The sequence below is a fragment of the Callorhinus ursinus genome, unplaced genomic scaffold, assembly GCF_003265705.2.
Source record: "Callorhinus ursinus isolate GAN/ISIS: 27379988/994484 unplaced genomic scaffold, GSC_fseal_2.0 scaffold28, whole genome shotgun sequence".
Lineage (NCBI taxonomy): Eukaryota > Metazoa > Chordata > Mammalia > Carnivora > Otariidae > Callorhinus > Callorhinus ursinus.
Window position 1 is genome coordinate 9,663,366 of NW_027397090.1, and position 27,092 is coordinate 9,690,457.

The 27,092-nt window shown below is 42.0% G+C and overlaps 1 protein-coding gene across 1 annotated transcript in view; it reads right to left on the reverse strand.

Moving 5' to 3' along the window:
* The window catches only part of ENTREP1 (endosomal transmembrane epsin interactor 1), a 61,172-nt gene that overhangs the window by 21,210 nt on the left and 12,870 nt on the right, over positions 1–27,092 (reverse strand). The window contains exon 3 of the mRNA XM_025891354.2: positions 1,454–1,564. Within this exon, the coding sequence (XP_025747139.2) occupies positions 1,454–1,564 (111 nt within the window). The remainder of the gene's footprint in view (positions 1–1,453; positions 1,565–27,092) is intronic.

The following is a 27,092-nucleotide window of genomic DNA, read 5'->3' on the forward strand; positions in this document are numbered from 1 at the left end:
ATAAGAGATGCTACAATTTCTCCAAACTGTCTTTCCAGATACTGGGACTTACCACTTTCAGCCTGTGTCTGGTCTCTTTGCCCCTTCTAATTTGCTGTGTGATTAGTAATTGGAAAACCAAGCTTGGTTCAACTTATTTTTCCCCCCTGGGAACTCTGTATGTGAAGGAGTGGGAGGCAGTGCAGGGGGACCATTGGGAACTCCCAAATTAATAGAGATGGTGACATTGCCCTTGGGGAGATCCCAACTCAGAAGAACAGAGAAGACAGGTGTATGAATGTCTCTAGTCCAAAAAACGAAAAGGATAAATGCCTGAGAGAGGTACATATAAGACATTCTGGAAGATTATCTTTCCTGGGAGTTTAGGAACTGTTTCCTGAAGGAGGTAATCTTTGAATGGGTCTGTAAAGGACTGATATCATTTGGAGGAACAAGGACTGATGGACAGGGAATTTGGGGGGAGAGGTGCTGTTTAAAGTATGAAAGTAGGGCAATGCCAGGCAAGCTTTGGAGCAATGACAGGGTGAGCTGCCTCCGGGAGTGGGCAGGACAAGGGTGAACTGCAGAGGGCCTTAAAAGCCAAAAAAGGCTGTGAGCCTGGGATCCTGTAACGTACGGTTAATAACCAATGGGGTGACAAAATCAGAAAACTTGTAAAGCAGTGTTAGAAAGAGCAATGGGTTTGTGGTGAGTCCCTGAGGAGTCTTCCTAATGGGGGAGGCCCAGGCTTTATCACAGCCAGGAAGGTGGGGGAGCTATTTAATATGGACAGAGTTTCAGTTTTGCAACAAGAAAAATGTTCTGGAGATTGGTTGCCCAACAACGTGAATGTACATCAACTACTAAACTTAACTCTTAAAAATGAAGATGGCACATTTTATGCTACTACATGCATTTTACCACAGTCAAAAAATTAAAAGAAAATATTCGGAGATTGTGCAGGTCCATAACCTCTTAACCACAATTCTGAAATTCAAAAAGCCCCGAAAACCAGACGTTGTGATTACAACCTGCTGCCCCAGAGTCGAGCGGGGTGCTTGCTACAGCGTAAGTAACGTATGCATCAGGTTTATCTTCTCAAAATCGGGGAAACTCTGAATGCTGAAACACAGCCAGCCTCCAGAGGTTTTGGAGAAAGGACGGCTGACCTGTATTCTGATCATCTCCGTTTTCCCTCTTCGGATGAGAGCAGACCGATACTGCTTGTGGACACCTGACCGGTCCATTCCCTAACTAACGACGCGCTATCTCACTGTGGTTCTGGGGCTCTGCTAGCTGGTCCCTGCTTTGGAAAAGAAATACCTGAAGTTGGTCAGGGGACATGGGGAAACGAAACAAAGAGCAGGCTTCACTCGAGGGAGCTTGCCGGGCACACAGTGCGCGCACCCCTCCCCCGCCCCCCGGGAAAGCCAGGGTCCGCGCAGGCGCACAGCGACGGTTTCGGACAACTTACCAGATCACATCTGGGCACGCTGGACACAAACTGGGCCCCCTGGCAGCCGAGGATAAATCCAGCTAGATTTAAGAGGACACACACCACAGACAGCAGCACAAAGAGGTTCACCTGAAGTGGCAGGAAAAGAGGCCGTTAGAAAAGACAATAGCTAAAATCAGAGTTTTGTCTGAGTAAAAAGAAAAAAAAATCATATTCTCTTCCTAGAGGGCACACATTTAAAGAAAAAAAAAAGACGTCCGAACCATGTTTTCAATGTACCAACCTTTTGTTCACATTGTAGAATTTTTAAACTGTTGAAGAAGACCACCGACTCTCAAGTCTTCTCAATAATTTCAAGTCCCTAATTTTTTTTCTCTCTTTGCATCTAAGGAAGTTCTGGCTCTCTCAGCGCTGATCTGTCCCTTGCATGGAGCCGTGGCCAGTTCCTCCTTGAGCTGTTGCTATTTTTTTTTTTTCTGAGTTTTGCAGGATCAGTGATAAGTAGACAAATGGAGAATTCTAGCATGTAAGTGGAACCCAGGAAAATCAGAGCACTCAGAGCCCGACAGAAGTGACAGTGTACAAGTAAAAACAAAGCTAAGTCTTTTCTCAGTTCCAAACAGTGTAGGTATTAAAGAACAAGTCCACAGTGATCTTCTATATATTTTTCTCCAAAGCTAAATGTTCCAAATGTTACACTAAATAATTCAGAATTAATGGAAATCAACCAAAAAGCCAGATTTTACTTAGTGCCAATAAAGGACTACTACAGCTTTTCAACTTGAGAACTATATTTATTATCAAAATCAAATCTTATCGCAAATATAAAAGATTGGAGCTAATGATGATCAGCATTAGAACCAAGCATCAGTTCGGTAGCAAATGCCAGAGTTGGGTTGGTATGTGAGTTCGCATATGAACTCTAGTTTGGAAAGCTTGTTTTTTGTTGCTGGTATTCCAGGAAGCTTGAAAACGTCTCCCCTAAACCCATGTAATGAGTCAGTATTTAATATCACATGATGCCCCTCTCCCTAAGAGGAATTCTTTCTGCCTCTCCAGGAGTAGTAGGGCCTCGCTTCTCTCCTTGTTTTGTTAATCTGTAAAAGGACTATGCACTCTGTCATCAAATCTTGGGGGAAGTGCTGGCCGAAGCTGCTGTGTTACTGTTTCTCCTGATTCGTCAGTGTCTGTAGGGCTTAACTGGATCAGCAGACAGCACAGCCCCCTTGAGCGCTATGTCAGTCATTATCATGTCAAAGCTTTGGTAAATGAGGACGCAAAGTTGGCCAAATGAGGACGCAAAGTTGGCCAAGGACAGAACATGATCTTCTTACCTGCGCTGCTCCTATGCACTGGCAGCAGCTTACTCAAAGAGACCTAACACATCTGGAGTCTTCACAACCAGCAACACAATTGTTGTTACTATGGGGAAGTCTAACTTTCCTTTGAAAAGTATCTTTTCATGCAATACCAGATGCCTTGAAAAGAAAGTGTGGTTATAATCCTCATGCCCACCAGCACATCATAAACCTTCGTAACTATGGGGCCCCCTCGGTGGCTCAGTCGGTTGAGCGCAACTCTCAGTTTCAGCTCAGGTCAGGATCTCAGGGTCTTGAGATCAAGCCCCATGCGGGGCTCTGTGCTCAGCACAGAGTCTGCTTCTCCCCACTCCCTCTGCTCCTCCCCTGCACTCTCTCTCTCTCTCTCTCAAATAAATAAATAAAATCTTTTAAAAATAAATAATAAATCTTCGTAAATAAAAATTAGCAGCATCAGATATAGAATGAGTGAGGGTTCATTACTTCCAGCACTGGTCCCCAAATCTCTTTATTAAAATCTTCGATCCAACTCATTAAATGACACTGTTAAGAAAACCAACAGGCTTCACAGACATATTCAGAACATTCCATCCCAAAGCAACAGAATACACATTCTTCTCTAGTGCCCATGGAACATTCTCCAGAATTGATCACATCCTAGGTCACAAATCAGGTCTCAACCGGAACCAAAAGATTGGGATCATCCCCTGCATATTTTCGGACCACAATGCTTTGAAACTAGAACTCAATCACAAGAGGAAAGTCGGAAAGAACTCAAATACATGGAGGCTAAAGAGCATCCTACTAAAGAATGAATGCGTCAACCAGGAAATTAAAGAAAAATTAAAAAAATTCATGGAAACCAATGAAAATGAAAACACAACTGTCCAAAATCTTTGGGATACAGCAAAGGCAGTCCTGAGAGGAAAGTATATAGCAATACAAGCCTTTCTCAAGAAACAAGAAAGGTCTCAAATACACAACCTAACCCTACACCTAAAGGAGCTGGAGAAAGAACAGCAAAGAAAGCCTAAACCCAGCAGGAGAAGAGAAATAATCAAGATCAGAGCAGAAATCAATGAACTAGAAACCAAAAGAACAGAAGAACAGATCAACGAAACTAGGAGCTGGTTCTTTGAAAGAATTAACAAGATTGATAAACCCCTGGCCAGACTGATCAAAAAGAAAGGAGAAATGCCCAAATCAACAAAATCATGAATGAAAGAGGAGAGATCACAACCAACACCAAAGAAATACAAACAATTATAAGAACATATGATGAGCAACTCTATGCCAGCAAATTAGATAACTTGGAAGAAATGGGTGCATTCCTAGAGATGTATCAACTACCAAAACTGAACCAGGAAGAAATAGAAAACCTGAACAGACCTATAACCACTAAGGAAATTGAAGCAGTCATCAAAAATCTCCCAACAAACAAAAGCCCAGGGCCAGATGGCTTCCCAGGGGAATTCTATCAGACATTTAAAGAAGAATTAATACCTATTCTCCTGAAACTGTTCCAAAAAATACAAATGGAAGGGAAACTTCCAAATTCATTTTATGAGGCCACCATTACCTTGATCCCCAAACCAGACAAAGACCCCATCAAAAAGGAGAATTACAGACCAATATCGTTGATGAACATGGATGCAAAAAGTCTCACCAAAATACTAGCCAATAGGATCCAACAGTACATTAAAAGGATTATTCACCACGACCAAGTGGGATTTATCCCTGGGCTGCAAGGCTGGTTCAACATCCGCCAATCAATCAACGTGATACAATACATTAACAAAAGAAAGAACAAGAATCCTATGATCCTCTCAATAGATGCAGAAAAAGCATTTGACAAAGTACAGCATCCTTTCTTGATCAAAACTCTTCAGAGTATAGGGATAGAGGGTACATACCTCAATATCATAAAAGCCATCTACGAAAAACCTACAGCAAATATCATTCTCAATGGGGAAAGGCTGAGAGCTTTTCCCCTAAGGTCAGGAACGTGGCAGGGATGTCCACTCTCACCACTGCTATTCAACATAGTATTAGAAGTCCTAGCCACAGCAATCAGACAACAAGAAGAAATCAAAGGCATCCAAATTGGCAAAGAGGAAGTCAAACTCTCACTCTTTGCAGATGATATGATACTTTATGTGGAAAACCCAAAAGACTCCACCCCAAAACTGCTAGAACTCATACAGGAATTCAGTCAAGTAGCAGGCTATAAAATCAATGCACAGAAATCAGTGGCATTCCTATACACCAACAACAAGACAGAAGAGAGACAAATCAAGGAGTCGATCCCATTCACAATTGCACCCAAAACCATAAGATACCTAGGAATAAATTTAACCAAAGAGGCAAAGGATCTGTACTCAGAAAACTATAAAATACTCAGGAAAGAAATTGAAGAAGACACAAAGAAATGGAAAAACGTTCCATGCTCATGGATTGGGAGAACCAACATTGTGAAGATGTCAATGCTACCTAGAGCAATCTACACATTCAATGCAATCCCCGTCAAAATACCATCCACTTTTTTCAAAGAAATGGAACAAATAATCCTAAAATTTGTATGGAACCAGAAGAGACCCCGAATAGCCAGAGGAATATTGAAAAAGAAAAGCAAAGCTGGCAGCATCACAATTCCGGACTTCCAGCTCTATTACAAAGCTGTCATCATCAAGACAGTATGGTACTGGCACAAAAACAGACCCATAGATCAATGGAACAGAATAGACAGCCCAGGAATGGACCCTCAAGTCTATGGTCAACTTATCTTTGACAAAGCAGGAAAGAATGTCCAATGGAAAAAAGACAGTCTCTTCAACAAATGGTGTTGGGAAAATTGGACAGCCACATGCAGAAGAATGAAACTGGACCATTTCCTTACACCACACACAAAAATAGACTCCAAATGGTTGAAAGACCTAAACGTGAGAAGGAGTCCATCCAAATCCTAAAGGAGAACACAGGTAGCAACCTCTTCGACCTCAGCCGCAGCAACTTCTTCCTAGAAACATCGCCAAAGGCACGGGAAGCCAGGGCAAAAATGAACTATTAGGATTTCATCAAGATAAAAAGCTTTTGCACAGCAAAAGAAACAGTCCACAAAACCAAAAGACAACCGACAGAATGGGAGAAAATATTTGCAAATGACATATCAGATAAAGGGCTAGTATCCAAAATCTATAAAGAACTTATCAAACTCAACACCCAAAGAACAAATAATCCAATCAAGAAATGGGCAGAAAACATGAACAGACATTTTTCCAAAGAAGACATCCAAATGGCCAACAGGCACATGAAAAAGTGCTCCACATCGCTCGGCATCAGGGAAATCCAAATCAAAACCTCCATGAGATACCACCTCACACCCGTCAGAATGGCTAAAATTAACAAGTCAGGGAATGACAGATGTTGGCGGGGATGTGGAGAAAGGGGAAACCTCCTACACTGTTGGTGGGAATGCAAGCTGGTGCGACCACTCTGGAAAACAGTATGGAGGTTCCTCAAACAGTTGAAATTAGAGCTACCATTCGATCCAGCAATTGCACTACTGGGTATTTACCCCAAAGATACAAATGTAGGGACCCGAAGGGGTACGTGCACCCCGATGTTTATAGCAGCAATGTCCACAATAGCCAAACTGTGGAAAGAGCCAAGATGTCCATCGACAGATGAATGGATAAAGAAGAAGTGGTATATATACACAATGGAATATTATGCAGCCATCAAAAGGAATGAGATCTTGCCATTTGCAACGACATGGATAGAACTGGAGGGTGTTATGCTTAGTGAAATAAGTCAATCAGAGAAAGACATGTATCATATGACCTCACTGATATGAGGAAATCTTAATCTCAGGAACAAACTGAGTGTTACTGGAGTGGTTGGGGGTGGGAGGGATGGGGTGGCTGGATGATAGACATTGGGGAGGGTATGTGCTACGGTGACCGCTGTGAGTTGTGCACGACTGTTGAATCACAGATCTGTACTTCTGAAACAAATAACGCAACATATTTTAAGAAAAAAGAAAAAGAAGAAGATAGCAGGAGAGGAAGAATGAAGGGGAGCAAGTTGGAGGGGGAGACGAACCATGAGAGATGATGGACTCTGAAAAACAAACTGAGGGTTCTAGAGGGGAGGAGGGTGGGGGGATGGGTTAGCCTGGTGATGGGTATTAAAGAGGGCACATTCTGCATGGAGCACTGGGTGTTATGAACAAACAATGAATCATGGAACACTACACCAAAACAAATGATGTAATATATGGTGATTAACATAACAATAAAAAGGTAAAAAAAAAAAGAAAATCAACAGGCAAGCCACAGACTGGGAGAAAATCTTTCATGCATATATTAAACAAAGAACCTTTATCCAGGATATAGAAATAACGCCTCAATTCAATAAAAAAAAAAAGACAACACAAAAAAATCGGACAAAAGACTTGAACAAGATATTTCACAAAGGAAGATATAGGAATGGCCAATAAGCCCATGAAAAATTACTCAAAATCATTAGTCATCACGAATGCAAATTAAAACCACAGTGAGATACCACTTCACATCAACTAGAATGGTTAAAATTAGGAAGAATGACAACATCAAGTGTTTGTGAGGATGAGGAGCACACAGACTCTCCCGCATTGCTTGTCTGAGTATAAAATGGTTCTGCCACCTCTTAAAAACTAAATATAAATCTTCCATGCCAAAGAATTCTAAATACGTTGACTCTTACACAATGCAGGGCTGAGGGGTGCCAACCCCCAACCCCGGCATGCAGTGCAAAATCGGAATATGACTTCTGACTGCCCATAAACTTAACTATTAATAGTCTATTATTGACCAGAAGCCTTGCCGATAACAGTCGATTAACACATATTTTGCATGTTATATGTATTATATACTGTATTCTTACAATAAAGTAAGCTAGAGAAAAGAACATGTTACTAAGAAAATCATAAGGACGAGAAAATATATTTACAATACTGTACTATATTTTCTAGAAACAAAATCTGGGGCGCCTGGATGGCTCAGTCAGTTGAGCGTCTGCCTTCGGCTTGGGTCATGATCCCAGAGTCCTGGGATGGAGCCCAGCATCTGGCTCCCTGCTGAGTGGGGAGTCTACTTCTCCCTCTCCCTCTGTGTGCTCTCTCTCTCTCTCTCTTTCTCTCAAATAAATAAATCTAAAAAAAAAAAAAGAATAGAAAAAAGAAAAGATCTGCATTTAAATGGACCCATGCAGTTCAAATCCCTGTTGTTCAAAGGTCAACTGTGATTTATGGAGATACTCCACCCTTGACTCCCTACTTCTTAAGTATGGGTTGTACCAGGTGAGTTCCTTCCAAAGAATACAGTATAGAAATAGGAGAGGGGGAGTAATCTTCTGGTGGAGAAACTTGACAAACTTGACATCAACCAGGGGACCAAGGTTAATATCGCTGATAAGTCATGTGGACGGCGTGTACCCTTGATATGATGTGATGAAAATAGCATTTTACCTCCGTGTTCTTCCTCTACCAAACTGATGATAACCTCAGTCTAATCATAAGAAAAACATCAGACAATCCCAATTGAGGTCCATGCTGCAAAATACCTGACAAGTACTCCTCAAAATGGTCAAGGTCCTCAAAAACAAGGGAAGTCTGAAAAACTGTCACAGCCAAGTGGAGCCTAAAGAGACATGACAAGCAAATGTAATGTGGTCTCTTAGGCTGGAATAATGAACAGAAAAAGAACATTAGATATAAACTAAGAGAATCTGAAGAGTATGGATTTTAGTTGATAAGAGTGTATCAATATTGGTTCGTTAGTTGTGACAAATGTACTATGTACTATATTAAGATGTCAATGATGGGGAAATAGTATGGCATATACAGAACCTCTCTTTATTATCTTTGAAATACTTCCATAAATCTAAAATTATTCTACAGTAAAACGTGTATTTAAAAACTGCAAAAAAAAAAAAATCTGAATATACGCCTACCTTAAGACCTGCTATTCCACTCCTAGGAATAGACCCAGAGAAATAAGTGCGGTTACCCACAAAAAGACTTACAGAGAAATGTTTATAGCAGTTTTATGCATATTAGACCAAAAATGAAAATAACTCAAAATATCCAACAGCAGGAGAATAAGTAAATAAACTGTGGTATTTTCGGGGCACCTGGGTGGCTCAGTCGTCAAGCGTCTGCCTTTGGCTCAGGTCATGGTCCCAGGGTCCTGGGATCGAGCCCCACATCGGGCTCCCTGCTCAGCGGGAAGCCTGCTTCTCCCTCTCCCACTCCCCCTGCTTGTGTTCCTGCTCTCGCTGTGTCTCTCTCTGTCAAATAAATGAATAAAATCTTTAAAAAAAATTGTGGTATTTTCAAACAATGGAATACTTCCAGCAATACAAAGGAACACACTACCGATATACAACACAAAGAAGTTCAAAGACATTGAGTGAAGTAAGTCAGATATTATATGATTCCACTTACATGAAGTTCAAGAATAGACAAAAAAAATCATAGTGATAGAAATCAGAAGAGTGGTGCCTACTTGGTGGGGGGAAGGGATTGACTGGGAAGAAAGAAGAGAATTTTCTGAAATGATAGAAATGTTCCATATCTTGTTTGGGATGTTGGCTACATCGGTATATCCAACTCTCAAAAGTTAGCTAACGGAACACTTTTGATCAGGGATTTATATAAATTATATTTACAATATTAAAAAGAAAGTAAGAAGGACAATTCTGAATCCATCTGCCAAGACAGGAGCGTGAGATCATACAATGAATGGGGCTATTTCTTGAATGTCAGAATAACAAAGAAACTGAGAGAATGCTCCAGAGATTAACTGCCTGGTAGATTAAGCTTCTCTCTCGCACTGGATGGGCTGCCAATGAGAAGTCAAAGTCAGATCACCAGAACGCCAACCCCAGAATGAGGACACAGCCAAGGCACATAGGCGGTGTACAAAATCACCATGCACTGTCCCCCAAGTTTATTCCTTCGTGTGGCTTTTTTATTACTATCATTAAAACTCTGGCCAAGCTTATTGGCTATTTGGTCATTTGAATTATTCTAGTGTAGACAACGGCAGCATGTATCAGATATGGGGGCTATGAGGATACCAACCATGCCTCCTTCAGGGGCTGGATCGGGTTCAATGGTGTACAATATTGGAGTTATAAGGGACCCACTTAGGATTTACAGGGACTTTCAGGATAGACCTCTCTGGCTTTAACCTAGTTAAAATCGTATAACTTCCAAGACCCAAATTTCCATCCCGCTCATCACCAGGGGGTGTCCTCCCAAACAGAAGGCAGTAAAACATCAGCTACTAAGGAGGAACATGATAGTCACAAAGTCCACTCAGCTCTATCAGCAAAGGGGAAGAATTTCTTACATTTTTTATATTGTCATCATTCTTGCCTTTAAAAACGTCATTGCAGGTGATCTGAATTTCTCTTTCTGACGAGCACCTGAATTTGGAATCAAGACACCTGGTTCAAAATCAGGCTTTCTCCCTCGTTTGCTGTGATGTTTTAAGCAACCTCGGTGAGACTCACTTTTCTCATCAAAAGGTCTATATTCCTAGCCACCTCACAAGAATAATGAGAGATTCACACAAAATGACATACATAAAAGTCCTTTGCATGCTGCAAAATACTATGCAATCGGTTTTATTATTAATAATAATAGGCACTTCCTCTTCGGGGGAGCAGCTTGTTATTACAAAATGAATTTCAGAAAATGAATTGCACCATTTTGTTCTTAACACTTGTGTGCCTGAGTTAATGGCAGCTGGAAGAGGTACTCTAATTGTAAGAATAATCTGCAGGTACACTGTTTCCAAAACTTCTCTAAAAAGAATTCTTCCTGCGGCCTGCAGATAAGTTCCTACAGGAACTCACTCCATGCTGACCATTGACACTTGTGTGCAAGAGATCTCCTGATCCTCTCTCCTGGGCTCTTCCCAAGGAGGCTGGCCTACGAAGACTGTATCCATGGGGCCCCTTTGCCCTCTTGTCGTAAGTGAAGTTCAGCCATTGGAGAGCCCTGGCAGAAGACTGGAGGGAGGGAGGGAGGAGAGTTCGGGCTAGTTATTCTATGGGTTCCTTCTCTGTAGCTTCAGGCTGGCTGTGTCCCTTAATAGAAAGCCACAGTTTCTTTCAAGGGGTCCTCTGTACCTGACCCCAAATTCCAGATTCTGGTCAGGCTTAGGGACAGTCTTCCCTTCACTGTTCCCTACACCTTGTGCATTCCTTTGTGAACAAGCCCTTTATTAACCTCTTCTCAAGATATAATTTTCTTGTTATCTGTGCCCCGCCAGGACCTTGACTGATACATCGTCTCTATAAATTTCTTCTTTATACTTGACCTAATTTTTTTCTGACCTTTCAGCTTCGTTCCTATTGTTCTCAACTCAGTCATCACCACCTGCCCAGCGAAGGGAACACCATGGGTTACATACAGTTCCGGAATTCTACCGAGACCAACTCATCATTGGGATTTACCATCAAGAAAAGGAAAAGCCCAGAGTCAATGCAAAAATGTCTTTCTAGAACTTGGATTTTAGACATGAAAGACAGTGGGACCCAAAAAGTGGAGGCCTTGCCCTCTGTAACTGGCACCCTGGGGCTTTTAAGGGGAAGGTGCAAAATCCAAGATCCAAGGAGCTGGTCCTCTCCCAGGGACAGGCAATGTGAGTGATGCCTTTTATGCTTTTGGTTTTACTGTTACGCGCTTGAGCCGGGAGTATTTTATGATACGTATATACCAGGTAGCTTGATGCAAAGGCATTATGTTTTTCATAATGGAATTCACCTCCACTCTGATCTCTTGCAATTGTGCCCTCAGTCCTTTCCAGGTCTCAATCAAATGACCTAATAAAAGAATGTTTGGGGAACCTGAGCCCACCAAGAAGGAACATCTCCTTCAATTTGCCCGTTTCTACCTGCTAAAAATTTCTCATAATCCCCATCACATAATCTCATTAAATAATTATGCCTCTCACAGCTTGGTATTGTTGACTATCTTTTTTGGTACAAGATTTCATTCCCTAAATAGGTTGACCTTTCCCTACTGTCTAAGGACTTGTATTTTGCTGCTTCTTCCCTACTGCTCCAAACTCAAGATGCAACTGAAGCTCGCCTAAGCATGTTTAAATAAATAAATAGTTCCAGAGATCGTGTGAAGGTAGCGTGGTTTAAAAATGAGAGGTTTAATATGGTGGAGTGAACATAAGCATTTAGTGCTACCAATTCCTAAAAACCCATTACAAGAGCAGCAAAGGAAAAGTTTTAAATAGAGAAATCCATAAGGACAGGAAAACAGCATCAAAATTTTAAAAGCTGGAAAGCCAATGGGCCTGTGTGAACTGGACGCAGGGGTGCTGAGAAGAGACTCCCGCAATAGCAATGAGGGAAGCCAAAACCACAGGATCCTCTGCTCAGACTCTCCAAATGTTCAGAAATGGGGGCGTCGCGGTGAAAGTGAGTCTAAAAACAGGACTGGCTGAGGGTCTAAGAAGCAGTTAGAAATTGGTACAACCACTCTGAAGAAGAATGGCGCTTACTCTTTCTAACAAAATTCAACATATACCGCCCTGTGACTCAGCAATTCACTTCTAGGCATATGCGCAAGACAAATTAATGCATATGTCCCCAAAAAGACACAGCCAGGCATGTCAGAGCGCTGGGTCATAATAGCCCCAAACTGGAAACAACCCAAATGTCCAAGAATAGGAGAATGGATGAACAAATCAGAGGAAGCTCATAAAAGGAATAAAACTTAGTGCTGTGGCCTGAATGTCTGTGTCTCCCCAAAATACATTTGTTGAGAGCCTAACTCCAAGATGTTGGCGTCGGGAGGTGGTGCCTCTGCCGGGTGGTTAGGCAATGAGGGTGGAGCCTCATGAATGGGATTAGTGAAACTGTGTGTGTGTGTGTGTGTGTGTGTGTGCACACTGCCATTTAAATATCAAAAGCGGGGCGCCTGGGTGGCTCAGTCGTCTAGCGTCTGCCTTCGGCTCAGGTTGTGATCCCAGGGTCCTGGGATCGAGCCCCGCATCGGGCTCCCTGCTAGGCGGGAAGCCTGCTTCTCCCTCTCCCACTCCCCCTGCTTGTGTTCCCTCTCTCGCTGTGTCTCTGTCAAATAAATAAATAAAATCTTTTAAAAAAATAAATAAATATCAAAAGCTCAACAAATTCTTTCCTCGTGAAGAGAAACTTCTCAAAAACTTCCAATTTAAAAAATACTACAAAAATGTAGAATCATGAGCAAAGTTATAGGAGCACAGCATACAGGGAATGGGGAAAAGGACCCCATGGTAAGGCAGAATTTCTTCTTCATAAGCAAGGAGCCTCAAAAGTACCCCTGAGATTTGTACATTTTTTTAAAATATTTTATTTATTTGACAGAGAGAGACACAGCGAGAGAGGGAACACAAGCAGGGGGAGTGGGAGAGGGAGAAGCAGGCTTCCCGCCGAGCAGGGAGCCAAATGCGGGGCTTGATCCCAGGACCCTGGGATCATGACCTGGGCCGAAGGCAGACGCTTAAAGACTGAGCCACCCAGGCGCCCCAGATTTGTACATTTTCACCAGGAATTAGCAACTCTCAGTTATAAGTGCTTTAACCGAGGTTATAAGCTCACCTCGAAGCTGTGTCCCAAATTTGTCTTACTCTGGTGGGGATGGGAAGAAGCCTTTTGTGCCTATTGAGAAAGGGACTGGAAATAAATGTTATTATATTTTAAATACTTTGTAAAAAGAGAATGTGGGGACAGCCATAATGTGAATAAATCTGATACCTAAGTATCTCTGAGAGGAAAGGGAGACAGCTGGTTCCATTCATAGCAGTGGGCCTGTGTTTGGCTTGTTGGCAAAGAGTACCAGTCTGGACGTTGGTAAAATATCTGCCAGGCTTCTGGAAGAAGTTTAAAGGATGTCAAGGAAGTGAAGCCCCAGGGTAGGTTCTTTTGGGATCCAAGGATTAAAGGCACACAGGCAAACCAAGTCAGTGCATGTGTGCACTCCTGAAATAGGTATAAAGCAGCAAGAGTCTGGGCTTTGAGAGTGGCTGTGATTTGTTATGTTTTGTTGGTTGCCATGGTGCTGGGTGGTCAATCTTAACATTCATTTTGCTAACCTAGTTCAGAAAAGTATTCCTTTGGTGTCTTCAACCTTTTGTCCGGTGTCTGTATGCTGTGCTCCGATAACTTTGCTCATGATTCTACATTTTTGTATTAAAATGCTTCCCCAAACTGAATTAAAATGTTACATGTTAAGAGCTAACTAAACAGTTACATTAACTGTCAAAGGTCCTACGACATTTGTCTTATTAACCAGTGACTAATCAGTAGTTTGGAGCTTGGACTCCCCGGCTCTGAGGACATAAATGTTAAAATGTTGGTTAGATTCCCAGCTTGATCCCATAGCGTTCTTGTTTCAATGGGAAAATATAACCTAAATTCTAAGGACTGGGTGCTTTGTCCTTCTACCCACTCACTCCCCCACCTACACTCCTACTTCCTTTGAAATAATGGGACAGGAGTCCCAACCCTTCCCGTCTTCTTTCCCTAGAAAGTGGTAGCTCCCACCAGAAGCACTGGTAGTAGCTATTTTCATGCAAGCAGTGATGGTAAATCCAGTGTTTGCCTTTCAGATCTGTTCTCTATATGTTCCAGAATATTATTAAGAATGCATGATATCTCCATGTAGTGTTTATCATAAAGAATTGGCTTTCTTTCTTTTGTTAACTGATTGACTAATGGATTCCTCCATCCACTCATTCAGTATAATTTAAGACCATCTATGTCTTTGTGTCTTTGGTTCAGATTTTGTGCCCTACCTAGGCGGGCCCTAGGAACTTTTTGACAAACAGAATGCAACAGACATCCAAGGCTGGATCCCAGGAAGCCTGGCACACCCTCCCCACTCCACGCACCCCCACTCTACTTCCCACCCTACCCCATCCCCTGGGCCCTTGGATCACCATTCTGAGACACTCCCTTGCAGCATCCAGCCACCATGCTGGGCAGCTGTTATGTGGGGAAGCCACACATTCATGCTCTAGTCAACAGCCCTTGCTGAGTTACCAGCTGTACCATTTATAAATATATACCAAAATATTTGAGGATGAAATGTTGTCAAGGCCGTTACTTATTTCAACACAACCCGGTGGCAGGAGAAAGAGAAGAGAAATGTTCGGGGGTGTAGATGAGACAAGTCTAAATTTGTGTCAGTGATTATAGTAGCTGGGTTGTGGGTACCAGAGGAGCTGTATTATTTCTCTCAGATTAGGGGCATTATCAAAAGAAGAATGAAGGGGAAATGGAGGAGCAGGACAAAAGGAAATGGGGAAGGGGAGAAGGTAAAGGAGCGGGGAGGAAAGGGAGGAATAAACCAACTGGACTCATGTCTTCACTAAGTCAATCCCTGGGGGAAAAAGTGGCAGGAAGACTGTTCTAGAACAGAAAAGACTACAGAGACAGAATAATCTAATGAAATGACTGACCCTTGATTGGGTCATGGATTGAAAAAAAAAGAAAAAAAAGCTAGTCTACACAGGTATAATTTTTGATAATACATCAGACTGTACACTTACACATACACTTACACCATACAGAAATATCCACAGATCATACTTCAGTTAAAAGCTTTTGATTAAGAAAAAGTTATACAACATTTTGGAGTAACTGGGGAAAAGTTAAAATGGGCCGAATATTACCTGGCATTAGGAAATTACCAATAAGTTTCTTAGTTGTGATAATGTTATTATTGTGAGGTAGAAGAATGTCTTATTCTTAGGAAACGCCTCATAAAGTATATAGGAGTGATGTACCATAAGTCTAAGACTTTGAAAAATGAAGAAACAAAAAGGCAAAAATTCAAGAGATCCAACATCTATCTATTAGATGTTCCAGGAAGAAAGAGCCAATGGAGGGAAGGAAATAATGAAAGAAACAATAAAGAAAAGCGCTCAGTGTGAAGAAACACACATGTCTTCTAATTAAAAGACCTCAGAGCTTCACAGAGTAAAAGTACTCAAAAAGGATGAAGGAAAAGAAGACCCACGACTAGACACAGCCTCATGTAATTTCAGAAGACCATCAGAAAAATTATCTGAAACTTGGAGAAAGCAAAGGAGATTTTTGGCTATTCCATTTACTTATCTGCTTATATAATTGGCTATTTTACAGCCCTGTAGAGGCACAGTTTATGTCGTAGTTTGTTTTTTTTTCAGTAGAAATGAGAATAAATTCTGTCCAATGGAGCAGAAAACCTCTGAAGGTACCACTTAGGGCCTGCTGGACATCCACTCATTTTGTCTCCATCCCAGCAGTCCATGCTTAACATTACCTACAAATACTTAACTTCTCAAATGTTCTTTGAAACAGTTTTCCCTCATTAATGACACATGTTCACTTTTCCCAGGAGTCATGATTTCATCTTCTTGAAAATTAAGCTTTATCAATACCAAGGTAAAGAAAAGATCCTGAAAGCTTCCAGATAAGAAAAAAAGAGGCTGCTTACTGAGGAACGAGAATCAGTCAGCGTCAAGCTTCTCACCAGTGAGAGAAGTTATCAAGCAATGCCTTCAAATTCTGGACAGAAAACCTTTCGACCCTAGAATTCTCTATCTAGGCAAACCATCCTTCAAATGGGAGGGCAAAACAAAGACACATCAAGACACTGAAACTCTAAGAGTTTCTCTTCCTTCACATCATTTCTGACAATTTTTATTCGATCATGGTCTCTGGCAAAATGAAAAGGGGATTCAAGGAAAAAATACATGAGGCATGAGATCTAAGAAACAACAGCTGTAATCCAGGAATACAAAGAAAAGAAATATTCAGATGACATCTGTGCCGCAGGCCTAGAAAAACAGAAAAAAGTCCAAACTAGAACAGGAAGTCAGTAGTCCCAGAAATGTCCAAAGGAAAACGTGGGACAACTAGCAGAGAGTGTGATTAGGAAGCCAGATTAAGAAACCTCACACTTAGACTCAACTGATTTTCAACAAGTATTCCAAGACAATTCAATGAGGAAAGAATAGTCTTTTTAACAAATGATGTTGGGACAACTGGATACCCACTCATTCAGAAGAATGAACTTGGACCACTGCCTCCATAGCATATGCAAAAATTGACTCAAAATGGACCACAGACCCAAGCATAAGCTAAAACAATAAAACTCTTACAAGAAAATATAGAAGTAAATATTCACGATCTTGGGTTAGATCAGCCTTCTTAAATACGACTGCTTAGCAACACAAGAAAAAATAGATAAACTGGACGTTATCAAAATAAAAAACTTTTGTGCCTCAAAGGACACCGTCAAAAAAGTAAATTGCTAACCATATATCTGATAAGAGACTTATAACAAAAAGGCAAATAACCCAATGGAAAAATGGGCAAAGAATCTAAACAGTCATTTCTCCAAAGAAGACGGGCAAATGGCCAATAAGCACATGAAAAGATTCTCAACAACAAATCAAAAAACACAATGAGAGACCACATCACACCCATAGAGCTGGCTCTCATCAAAAAGACAGACAATAATAAGCATCGACAAAGAGGAACTGGAACCTGGACACACTGCTGATGGGAATGTAAAATGATATAGCTGCTTTGGGAAACAGTTCCCCAAAGTGTTCAACACAGAGCTACCATATGCCTGAGCCATTCTATCCTATGTGTATAGGCAAGAGAAATGAAAACATGTCCACAGAAACCTTGTATGCTAATGTTCACAGCAGCGTTATTCGTGATAGCTAAAAAGTGTCCATGATCATTAGCTGATGAATAGATAAATAAAATGTAATACATCCATCGGTGGAATAGTATCCAACAATAAAAAGGAGAAAAGGTACTAATACATGCTATAATATGGGTGATCCTTAAAAACACTGTGCTAAAAAATACACTAAGTGAAAGAAGCCAGTTACAAAGGATCACATATTATATGATTCCATTTATTTGAAATACCCAGAATAGGCAAATTTATGGAGACAGTTCATTAGCGGCTTTCTAGGGCTGGGGGGTATTGCAAAGAAATGAGAGGGACATTTTTTAAGATTTATTTATTTATTTTGAGAGAGAATGCGTGCGCTTGCACACGAGGTTGCTGGGTGGGGAGGGGCAGAGGTAGAGGGAGAATCTCAGGCAGACTCCACATTGAGCATGGAGCGTGACACAGGGCTTGATCTCATGACCCAGAGATCATGACCTGAGCTGAAATCGAGAGTCGGATGCTTGGGACGCCTGGGTGGCTCAGTTGGTTAAGCATCTGTCTTCAGCTCAGGTGATCATCCCAGCATCTGGCTCCCTGCTCAGCAGGGAGTCTGCTTCTCCCTCTGCCCTTCACCCCACTCGTGCTCTCTCACACACACACTCTCTCTCTCTGTCTCAAATAAATAAAATCTTAAAAAAAAAAAAAGAGTCGGATGCTTAACCAACTGAGCCACCCAGATGCCCCAGAAATGGGAGGGACGTCTAATGGGTACTGGGGTTTTTTGGGGGGGGTGATGAAAATGTCCTACAACTGATGGTGAAGCTGTTTGTGCCTATCTGTGAACATGTAACAACTACTGAACTGTACATTTTACATGGGTGAATGTTATAGTATGTCAAATATAGTTCAATAAAACTGTTTTAAAAAAGAAGAAGAAGACACAGCAGCTAGATCATCTCCGAGATTAGATGCCTTTTTTGCCAGAAGAAAAAGAAAAGAGGCATTTAGAAACTCCAGAAATAATATAAACCTATCTGTCAAAGTCATGGTCCAAAACTGAAGGAAACTGAAATGTGGGACGGTACCGAGCAAATGACAGAGAATAAGAAAGAATAACAGATTTGACATGGCTGCTCAAACCTACCCCCCTCTGAGGGACACAGGGTTACATTTTCTTTTCTCTAGCCTCAATCATTCACGGTGCTGCTACCAAAAATAATGTCGCTGATCCCTTGAGTAAGCAGGACTCACGGGTGCCAAGAGAAAACCACTTTGTTCTCTCCCTCAATGTTGTTCAAGCCCACATTGCAGGGCTAGTTCGTCCTGACCCCTTAGATGAAATTTGGAGCTGTGCCCATGACCTCTCTGGTCAATATCAGGTGCAAAAAATCCTCCAATCACCTTAAGTTACAAAAAGTCTCATTTCTGTAATTAGGATGTCGGGACCTGGGTCCCAGTCAAAACTTGGAACTTCGTTTTTCGCTTCTCTCCCTCTTATCTGACGGATCATTGTAGGGAAGGAGCCAGCCTGCCGAGGAGAGGCAAGAGAGTGACTGCGATCTTCTTTGTTTCCCTACTTTTGGGGTCCACTTCTCCCCCCGAAGCCTGCCGGACACAGCTCTGTCAGTTTGGGGAGAAGGGAGTAAGGAGGGGACCAGACCATGTTGGTAAAGAAGGTAAGGGCAGTGACAGTTCACGGGACTCTCCAGTCTGCTTTCAGCCAGTGTTTACAGAGGACTTTCTCCCGAATGGTCTTCTTGGTTCCTCTGAGACAGGACTGTTGAGCCTACCATTCCCTACTCTTAAGCATCCGGCAGTGCAGGCCCAGCCTCTCCCCACTTGGTCTTGGTCTGGGAAAGTACAATGACTTCCCAACAGTAGTCTTTAACTCTGAGGCCACAAGGCACTCCAACGGGCCCTTTAAAATTCCCCAGGCAAGCGCCTGACACCAGTCCAGTCAACCAACGGACAGTATCAGGTTCTCCAAGTGCTTATCGTTGAGCACTCATTCCCTCCCCCACGCAGAGCTGGACTCAAAATGCCACAGCAATTCTGTAACTTTCTCCAAACCATTTGTCTCTTTAATCCCTAATCTTTTTATAGGCTGGGGGATGGAGATCAGCTAAGGGTTGCAGAACTGGTTTTCACCCAGAAGCTTACAAGTCCTGCTTCAACAGTCTAAAGCTGGAATGTGGGAGCTGTTGGTATCTGCTTCAAGTACTGCAGCCCCAGGTGAATCTGAGAAGAAAGAATCCAAGGATGCCTTGGGGGCTCAGTCAATTAAGGTCTGACTTCGGCTCAGGGCACGATCTCAGGGTCCTTGCATAGAGCCCTGGGATTGAGCCCAGAGTCAAGGTCCCTGCTCAGCGAGGAGTCTGCTTATCCCTCTCCTTCTCCCTCTGCCCCTTCCCCCCTCTCTCAAATAAATAAAATCTTTAAAAAAAAAATTTTTAATAAAGACTCTAATTCTCATATCCTATTACAATCACATTCACATAGTGAAAATACTGTAAATGCTATTGTGATTTTCACTATTTTAGAAACGATTTATGGACAAAATTTGAATGGTATAATACAGTTTAAAAGCAAGATGTAAATGTTAAAACACATAATATAAAAGTAATGGTTTTACGATCAGAAGGAGGAAGAAGGAGGAAAAAAGTACATTTAAAGGCTAATTTCTTTGTCTTATAAAAAAGAGTCAAGGGAGTGTCGGTGGGAATGCAAGTTGGTACAGCCACTTTGGAAAACAGTGTGGAGGTGCCTCAGAAAATTAAAAATAGAGCTCCCTATGACCCAGCAATTGCACTTCTGGGTATTTACCCCAAAGACACAGATGTAGTGAAAACAAGGGCCGCATGCACCCCAATGTTCATAGCAGCAATGTCCGCAATAGCCAAACTGGAAAGAGCCGAGATGCCCTTCAACAGATGAATGGATAAAGAAGATGTGGTCCATATATACAATGGAATATTACTCAGCCATCAGAAAGGACGAATACCCAACTTTTGCATCCACATGGATGGGACTGGAGGAGATGATGCTAAGTGAAATAAGTCAAGCAGAGAAAGTCAATTATCAGATGGTTTCACTTATTTGTGAAACATCAGGAATAGTGTGGAGGACATTAGGAGAAGGAAGGGAAACATGAAGGGGGGAATCGGAGGGGGAGGCGAACCATGAGAGACGATGGCCTCTGAGAAACAAACTGAGGGTTCTAGAGGGGAGGGGGGTGGGGGGATGGGTTAGCCCGGTGATGGGTATTAAAGAGGGCACGTTCTGCGTGGAGCACTGGGTGTTATACGGAAACAATGGATCATGGATCACCACATAAAAAACTAATGATGTAATGTATGATGACTAACATAACATAAAAAAAAAAAACAAAACAGAGTCAAGGGGCGCCTGGGTGGCTCAGTCGTTAAGCGTCTGCCTTCGGCTCAGGTCATGATCCCGGGGTCCTGGGATCGAGCCCCGCATCGGGCTCCCTGCTCGGCGGGAAGCCTGCTTCTCTCTCTCCCACTCCCCCTGCTTGTGTTCCCTCTCTCGTTGTGTCTCTCTCTGTCAAATAAATAAATAAAATCTTAAAAAAAAAGTCAAAAGATACTATCCAAAGTTGATGAATTGAGAAACAAGTTTATAAAAATTATTTAAAATTGTAACGTCACCAAGAGGAGAAATAAAAATTATTTCAAAAACAAAACAAAACAAGAGAGGATAAATGGGAGAGAATGTTATGAATCCCTCATCTTTAGGATGGAGACAATCATCAGGGCACTAAAATCAGAAAGAGTTTAAAATAGCTAATTTGGGGACTGTGCTCAGGTTTGGGTGCTTGGAGAAATGTACAGAGATCTAATGACTATTTTTAATAAGAATAAGGCTGCTAATGAGCTCCTTAAATAAAAAATGTTTTCTTCCTCTTAAAAGGCATTTAGTAAATGATCAAATGTCACCATGTCACAGTGGTATGTTTGATATATGTATATATACATATATATAAAAATACGTGTAATGTATGTGTATGTCATATATATATACATATAGTGTGTATGTATTTATAACATATACAGGTTTGATAAATATATACAACGTATATGCCATATACGTGTTTAATATATATAATCTGCATATATATCACTTATAACTATATTTTGTGGATATAGACATAAAATAAATAGAAGACAGTCTCAGAGAAGTGATTTATTTATTATGCCCTAAATCGTGCAATTAGAGGACCCAGCTCACATCCAATTTTGACTCAAATCTCTACTCTTTTGTCTCCATCAACTTGCAGGATACCTGCTAAAAGACAATGTCCACTTATAAATTATGCTATTTTTTTTCATTAAAGAACTCCACAAGGGCACCCTTTGGTTTCCTCATTAAGAAATTACATCTAGTAAAACCCGATTCTGCCACCATCCCAGGCCTGACACCCAACACCAAGCACTCACCATTAATTAATGTAATTTGAGCACCCACTGGACTTGTGTTTTTCACCTGAGTTACCATAAGTGAACAAATATTTAAGATGAATCCCTTTCATTCATTTTTGAATTGTTTTTTTTTTAATTGTTATAGAAGTAACAGTCATAGAAGAGAAAAATCACGGTCCTACAGCAGAGTTCTTGATTATGTTATGAACAACGGAAACCAACTCAGGCTATTTAAACAGAAAAGGAATTTCTTGCAGGGCTATCAGGTAGCTCACAGAATCCCCAGGAACCAGGCTCAGAAACCTGGGAAGGAGCCAAGGGAAGATGGGCGCTGGCACCTCTACCAAGGTCATGCCCCAGGAAAGCCACGTCCTTGGTGGCCAGCCTTGGACACCGGTTGCCTCTTCTGCCTAAGGAAGTCTAAGTTGCCTGGCCTGTTTGGCATCAGTGACTCCAGCTTCAGAATCCTGGGCAGAGTGGAGGTCAGCAGGCTCACATCTTGGCATCCAGATGTGTTAGCATCTGGCCTCAGAAGCTTCCATCGCTGCCTCCCCCCGAGATTCACACAAAGGCCAATAAACGAAACCCCAAAAGAGAGTTCTGATACACAGAGGCTGGCCACCAAACCTAAACAAAACAAGGAAACCAAAGCAGTCTCTTGGTCCCACAACACAACGCATGTCCTCTCCAGATGTAAAGTGGGAAGTCCAAGTCTCCCTCCTTCCCCTTTCTGCTCACACGACACACTCAACAGAAATGCCCACTATAAACAGTCTCCTCTATATCCTTTCAGAAATTGTCCAAGTGACTACGTACACGTAAGTATAGATCCCCCAGGTTTAAACACACACACACACGCACACACACACGCAAGAGATGCCGTACACATTATAACTTTCCACATGACTGTATCGATTTTAAGACGCTCGCCAATTCAAAATGGACTCCCCTCCTGCCCCAAATCACTCATGGTTCCTGCAGTTCTCTGACAGCGCATATCAGAAATGGATCCCCCTAGGCTGTGGGGCCCAGAGAGCCCAGATGCAGGGCTGGTTGGAGGGCTCCCTTCCGTAACCCAGACACTCACCTACCACCAGTGTCTGCAAGGCATTTTGACATACTGCAGCACAGACAGTGCAATACTACGTACATATCAGTTGGTCCACATAACACCCTAAGGACGGTCAGCAATTTAAATTCCAGGATAATCAACCAGCATTTATGAGACAGGCCATACTCCAGAAGCTTCCTTTGGTTTCATCCCTCAGCAACAACCAAGTGGCTTTGTTAAATTAGCAGAGGGATTGTGGAAATGAGTTGTCCAACTGATGAAACTCTTAGTTTGTCTAATTTGCACAATGGATGTTAAAAATGGGTACTCCGTGAAATTTGTGGTAAGGATGAAAACCAACATAATTTCCTGTCCCAACGTTAATCAATTCTGCGGCTGGCCATACTTTTCTGACCCCATAGTAAACAATACTGAGAACAAGCAAAGATAACCTAGCTACTTGCCCCGGGAAATATTTGTTCCTCAAATGTAAGACTGTGAGCTAACTAAAATAGTTTACAAAACCCAACAGCTTACTCACCAGATCTTGCTTCCAGGCCCTCCCCTCCATTCGCCCACCAATCCAAAGCTATTTTGTCATAAGCTTTTTGCCCAAACCCTATCAATTCCTTATCTTGCCAAGCTCGCCTTACAATCCCCCAGCAGGGGTCCTCCAACCCTATAAGTATGCTCTCTGTGATTCACCCCTTCACCTGAGAACTACGGGCAAGGAGGTGTCCTCCCTTACTGCGGGAGATCCAATAAACTTTTTCATCAGCAGAATTTCGGGCCATAAGCAATGGTTTTCAACACAAATGGGTGCAACAAAAACTAGAGGTAAAGAATTGTTCACACTGTTCTGTAAGCTCAGTAAGAATCTTCGCCCTCTACCCTTTAGGCTTACAGAACAGAGCACATGAACAATTGTTTTGTCTGTTGGCTAATAAGTGTGTGCATGTGTAGCAGAATTGGGCCTGAGGCTCACTTGCATTGTAATAACTGACTTGGCAGGAAGGTTACCTCAAAGCTTTGACAATTACCTGCCGCTGACAAACTAAAGCTGCTAATGAGCGCATGCCCAGTTGGCTGAGGCCGGTTTGCAAAGCAAGGAATTGCTCAGGCTTTCATTCTGCCCAGGGATGGGCCACCACCCAAAGCCCTTCCAGTTCCTGAGGATGCCAGCTTCTTACCCAATGCATGGTTTTGAAGAGCCGGTGATCAGACGAGGGAAATGGAAGTTCTGTTGTCAGCAGGCCAGGCTCACTGTGGTCACTGATAAACCCGAGCGCAGCCCAGGGTGCTTTAACGATGCCTACCTGCATATTCTGCTGCTAGAGGTTACCTAATGACACACCAAACTGAGAGACCAAATCTCCTCTCGAAGATCTTCTCAATGGCTGATGAAAATGAGTCATAATGTGCTTGCCTGACCTTAGATCCCATTTCACATTTTACAGTTTCTTTTTTTAAAAAATATTTTATTTATTTATTTGACAGAGAGAGACACAGCGGGAGAGGGAACACAAGCAGGGGGAGTGGGAGAGGGAGAAGCAGGCTTCCCGCTGAGCAGGGAGCCCGATGTGGGACCCGATCCCAGAACCTTGAGATCATGACCTGAGTCGAAGGCAGACATCCAACCAACCGAGCCACCCAGGCGCCCTCATTTTACAGTTTCGACATGCATCCCTGCCCACAATCCTGAGAGATGGGTGCATCCCCATTGTACAGATGAGGAAACTGATCAGATAATTTCCTTGGCTGCTCACTGATGGCAAGTGGCAGGATTAAGACTCAAAGCTGACTCTCCTGTTGCCTTGTTCAATTCTGCCACTTGCCCTTTTCAATCAAGGATAAACTTGCCACTTTATTTTTTTTATTATTATGTTATGTTAATCACCATACATTACATCATTAGTGTTTGATGTAGTGTTCCATGATTCATTGTTTGTGCATAACACCCAGTGCTCCATGCAGAACGTGCCCTCTTTAATACCCATCACCAGGCTAACCCATCCCCCCACACCCCTCCCCTCTAGAACCCTCAGTTTGCTTCTCAGAGTCCATAGTCTCTCCTGGTTCGTCTCCCCCTCCGATTTTCCCCCCTTCATTCTTCCCCTCCTGCTATCTTCTTCTGTTTTTTTTTTAACATATAAGGTATTATTTGTTTCAGAGGGACAGGTCTGTGATTCAACAGTCTCACACAATTCACAGCACTCACCATAGCACATACCCTTAAACTTGCCACTTTAAAACTTGAAAAAGAATTGGAGAGTCACAAATAAGAAAATAATTAATTTAAATTACACACACACACACACACACACACACTTCTCTGAGCACAGAGAAGTACCTAGGAATTTGCTAATGGAGGAGGCAGAGGAATGGTACCAGGAAAGGAGCACTGGACTGGGAGTCAACGTCCCCGGTTCTTTCTAATAATAGTTCATGTGTTTGTGAACTGGACAAGCTGGTTCACTCCTGAGCCACTGGCCCCTTATCTATAAAACAGGAAAAACACCTGCCATATAAACCACATGACTAAAGATATAAACTCTTAAGCATTATATGCGTGCAATAGAGTATTATTAATTATTCTGAAGAGGGAGAACAGCCATCTATTTTTATACCTTAAAAAAACCAAGAGTGAAATAATCATAGTATTTATACACAGGGAGCTTTTAATAGCCTGTTGAAAACAACCATCTAAAGTTAAAACACCCTCCGGGTCACTAACAAGGATTCTGGAAACCTACACAATGAGAGCTAAAGGACTCTTAAAAGATTGCTCTGATGTAAGTTCATCATTTTACAGATGCAGAACCCAAGAGACTTCCCCAAGGTCACCAATAACTAGTGGTAATGTGTCAGCATTAAAATGCAGGTTTCTTGAACTCTCAAACCAAGGCTCATTCCAAATTTTTGACAACCAGGAAATATACTTGAAAGAACCAGAATGCACAAAGCCAGAGCTGCAGACCTCATTTTATAAACGTACAGATCCCTAAACTGCCTGCAGATCTTCTGACCCCTCAGAAATGAAAGCGCCACCATCTCTCTTGCAGCTAAGCCACCTACAACTATTTCTGACTATCTGGTGGGCTAATTCCTCAATCTCTTGACAGTGTCTGGGTGATCCATGACTCTCCCTTCAAGGCACAATAAGATGGAAAGACCCCGGATCCCCAAATGGCTTTGTGGAGCAGAACCATCTTTGCTGGCCTAGCTTGTCTGGACAGTTAGACAAGAGGACAGAATGTCTGTATATCTTACCGAAACCATTTTTTAGTCTCTTTTTGGGTAATGAAGTTTTACCCTAAATTCCATAATCTTGAAGTTAGAAGAGAAACTGATGGATCATTTTTTTTAAGTATCCTGTTCATTTACCTCTTCTATTCTCAGTCTAGGGTGCAAATCCCCATGGCCCACAGTTGAGAACAAACCACATATGTGACCCAAGAACATCACTGAGGAAATACCTTCATTCTTGATGTTAAAGAATAAAGTGATCTCTTTATCAGCTTTAAGGTTATATTCACCCCATCTCTTCCAAACTGACAAGAAAAGTAGTCCAAATGACCTCTTCATAACCAAAATTATAGGCCGCAAGTCTGGCTAGGCTTTCACGGTGGGAATTCTTACCAAATGGACCACCAAAGAAAAACATCTTATTAAGACTATTCCACTTTTTAACTGAAGTGCCGAGACAAGACAGGATAATCTTTGAGGTCACTCCCAGCACAGAGTCTGTAATTGCTAAAAACTTATAAACCATTTTATTAGAATGAAAAAGGAGATACCTTGAAGAAATAAGAACACTCTTTAAAAATGAAAAATGTTTGTTTTTGATAGAAAACACACAACCTGAAATCATGTGTGTGTGCACATGCCCTAGCTTGATCCTAGTCATAGTCAAAAATAGCTATAAATGTTTATAAATGATGTTCCAAGATTATTATTTTTGTTCTGGACACATGAGTATTTAATCGGTATAAGGAAGAAGACTCGGTAAATGAACACTTCCAACTCCGAGTTTCCATGAAAACTTGAATTTGAAGGAATTGGGTCAGAATGAGCCTTCTTTGTTCACACCAGTATAAAACCGAATGTAATCACTGAAACAATC